Source organism: Aplysia californica, unplaced genomic scaffold (genome assembly GCF_000002075.1).
Source record: "Aplysia californica isolate F4 #8 unplaced genomic scaffold, AplCal3.0 scaffold00189, whole genome shotgun sequence".
NCBI lineage: Eukaryota > Metazoa > Mollusca > Gastropoda > Aplysiida > Aplysiidae > Aplysia > Aplysia californica.
In genome coordinates, this window is record NW_004797459.1 from 1187854 (window position 1) to 1190542 (window position 2689).

Genomic DNA, 2689 nt, shown 5'->3' on the forward strand with positions numbered 1-2689 from the left:
TATAAACATTTAATCATTTATTTATTCATTTATTTTTATCTTGGTACGTTACGGGAGGTTAAAAGGTCGCCCCTGGTGGGTCCTACTTCTGTACTTTCCCGGAAGCCCACCTCCTCCTAAATGATCTAAATTGTGACGATGGGGGTGTAAAACACTTACATAATGCGAGATATAATATAATAATATGTGCAGTTAGGAAAAACTCTCCGAACAATACAGTTCTGCCCTAAAACAACGTATCTCCAAGTGTTGTCGATTGACCAGACTGCGGGTCCTCAACGAGAAATTGACTTATAGCCTTCTGAGACGGGTGATGCATCCATCTACTGGAACAAACTAACAGAACAAACACACAAACAAATAAACTAACAGTTTCACAAGATGCCTTACCAGATTAGACGAAGCAAGAACAAACGTACAAACAAACAAACGTACAAACAAACAAACCAACAAACAAACAAACAAACAAACAAACACACCTACACACAAATAATCGTTCGAAAAATAAGCACACACACAAACAAACAAACGTTTTGACGAGATGTCTTACCAGAATAGAGCCAAGAACAAAACAGCAGCAACAACAACAACAACAACAACGACAGCAACAACAACAACAACAACGACAACAACAGAAACAACATCATACAAACAAACGCTTTGACAAGATGTCTTATCAGAATAGAGCCAAGAACAAAATAGCAGCAGCAACAACAACAACAACAACCGCAACAACAACAACAACAACAACAACAACAACGACAGCAACAACAACAACGACAACAACAACAACAACAACAACAACAACAACAACAACAACGACAACAACAACAACAACAACAACAACAACAACAACGACAACAACAACAACAACATACAGACGAACGCTTTGACGAGATGTCTAACCAGAGAAAAAACAAAACAAAACAAACAAACAAAAATAACCCCACCATCCCAAATTTCCCCCAGCCCCGGGAGCGTCAATGTGGACATGACCTTGACCTTCGATGACCCCGCAGTCAGCACCGATGACGTAGCAGTGTCCTTGACCGGCGCCTCTGATCAGTTCGCGGAGGGTCCAGTTCAGGATGTCATCGCCACCACAGGTAGGTCACGGGGTCACAGGGTCATGGGGTCACAGGGTCATGAGGTCACAGGGTTTCGACCGTTGTAAAGAAAATGATATTGTTTTTGTAAGGGGCTACGGTTTTTGTAAGGTAATAATGCAATTTTTGTAAGGAGATACGGTTTTTGTAAGGTAATAATGCAATTTTTGTAAGGAGATATGGTTTTTGTAAGGTAATAATGCAATTTTTGTAAGGAGATACGGTTTTTGTAAGGTAATAATGCAATTTTTGTAAGGAGATACGGTTTTTGTAAGGAAGTAATGCAATTTTTGTAAAGAGATACGGTTTTTGTAAGGTAATACTGCAATTTTTGTAAAGAGATACGGTTTTTGTAAGGTAATAATGCAATTTTTGTAAAGAGATACGGTTTTTGTAAGGTAATAATGCAATCTTTGTAAGGAGATAAGGTTTTTGTAAGGTAATAATGCAATTTGTATAAAGAGATACGGTTTTGTAATGTAGTATTACAATTTGTATAAGGAGATGAGGTTATTGTAAGGTAGTAATACAAGTTCTGTAAGGAGATACATCTAATCATTTTTTTGTAAGTGAGTAATGCAATTTTTGTTAGGAGATACAATGAGTAATAAGATTGTTGTATCGTTGTAATACAATTTTTGTAAAGGGAGCCAATATGTAGTACGTTTTTGTAAAGAAGTAACGCAATCATTGCTAGTAAGGAGATAGGTGTATAAGATTTTTATAGGGAGATACATGTGACAAGTTGTTTTTTAAATGTTTTTTTGTGGTGTTTTTCTTTGTAAGGGATATGATGCAATCACTGTAAGGAGATACATGTAATGTGTTTTTTATATGAGATATTATCACTAGTAATACGTTTTTTTGTGTGTAAGGGGGAAGTGCAATTTTTGTAAGGAGATGCAATATGTTATAAAGTTTCTTGAATGAGAGTAATGTAATTCTTATTAAAAATTATGTGTAATAAGTTAGTTTTTGTTTTGTTTTTTCCGTAAGGAAGTAGTACGATTTTTGTAAGGAGATACATCTAATAAGATTTTTGTAAGGAAGGAATGCAATTAATTTTTGTAAGGAGTTACTAATAAGTTTTAATTTGTAAGGGTGTAATGCAATTTTTGTGCTGGAGTTACTAGATCTAGTAATAAGTTCTCTTTTTGTACGGTTTTAGTAAGTTGTATGATATTTCTTAACTATTTTGGGTTTAAATATGAGAGGTTATAAAGATTTTGTGATAAAGATGCTAAGTTTTTCGTAGGATATTGGTAGATGTGGTAACGTTTTTTTGTCAGCCAGATGATGTAATTATGTTACTTTTTCATTTCTGTAAAGGAAAGGATACGTCTTTTTGCGAGAGATATGATGAGTTTTTAAAATATCTTTTTTGTTAAAAAAATTCTACCTTTTTAGGGGGTAAGAAAATGGGCACATTTTTTTTTACAGTAAACGTTCTCGTAAGAGAAATGATAATGTATTTTTTAAAATAGGTTTTGGTCCGAGATTTAATAATATTTTTGTTACAGAAAAATGTATTTGTTGTTGTTGTTGTTGTTGTTGTTGTTGTTGTTGTTGTTGTTGTTGTTGTT

At 34.3% G+C, this 2689-nt stretch overlaps 1 protein-coding gene across 1 annotated transcript in view; it reads left to right on the forward strand.

Moving 5' to 3' along the window:
- LOC101853854 (mucin-3A) overlaps positions 1 to 2689 on the forward strand; it is a gene marked incomplete at both ends in the record, with an annotated part of 32866 nt that overhangs the window by 18057 nt on the left and 12120 nt on the right. The window contains 1 exon segment of the mRNA XM_035969857.1: positions 967 to 1106. Within this exon segment, the coding sequence (XP_035825750.1) occupies positions 967 to 1106 (140 nt within the window).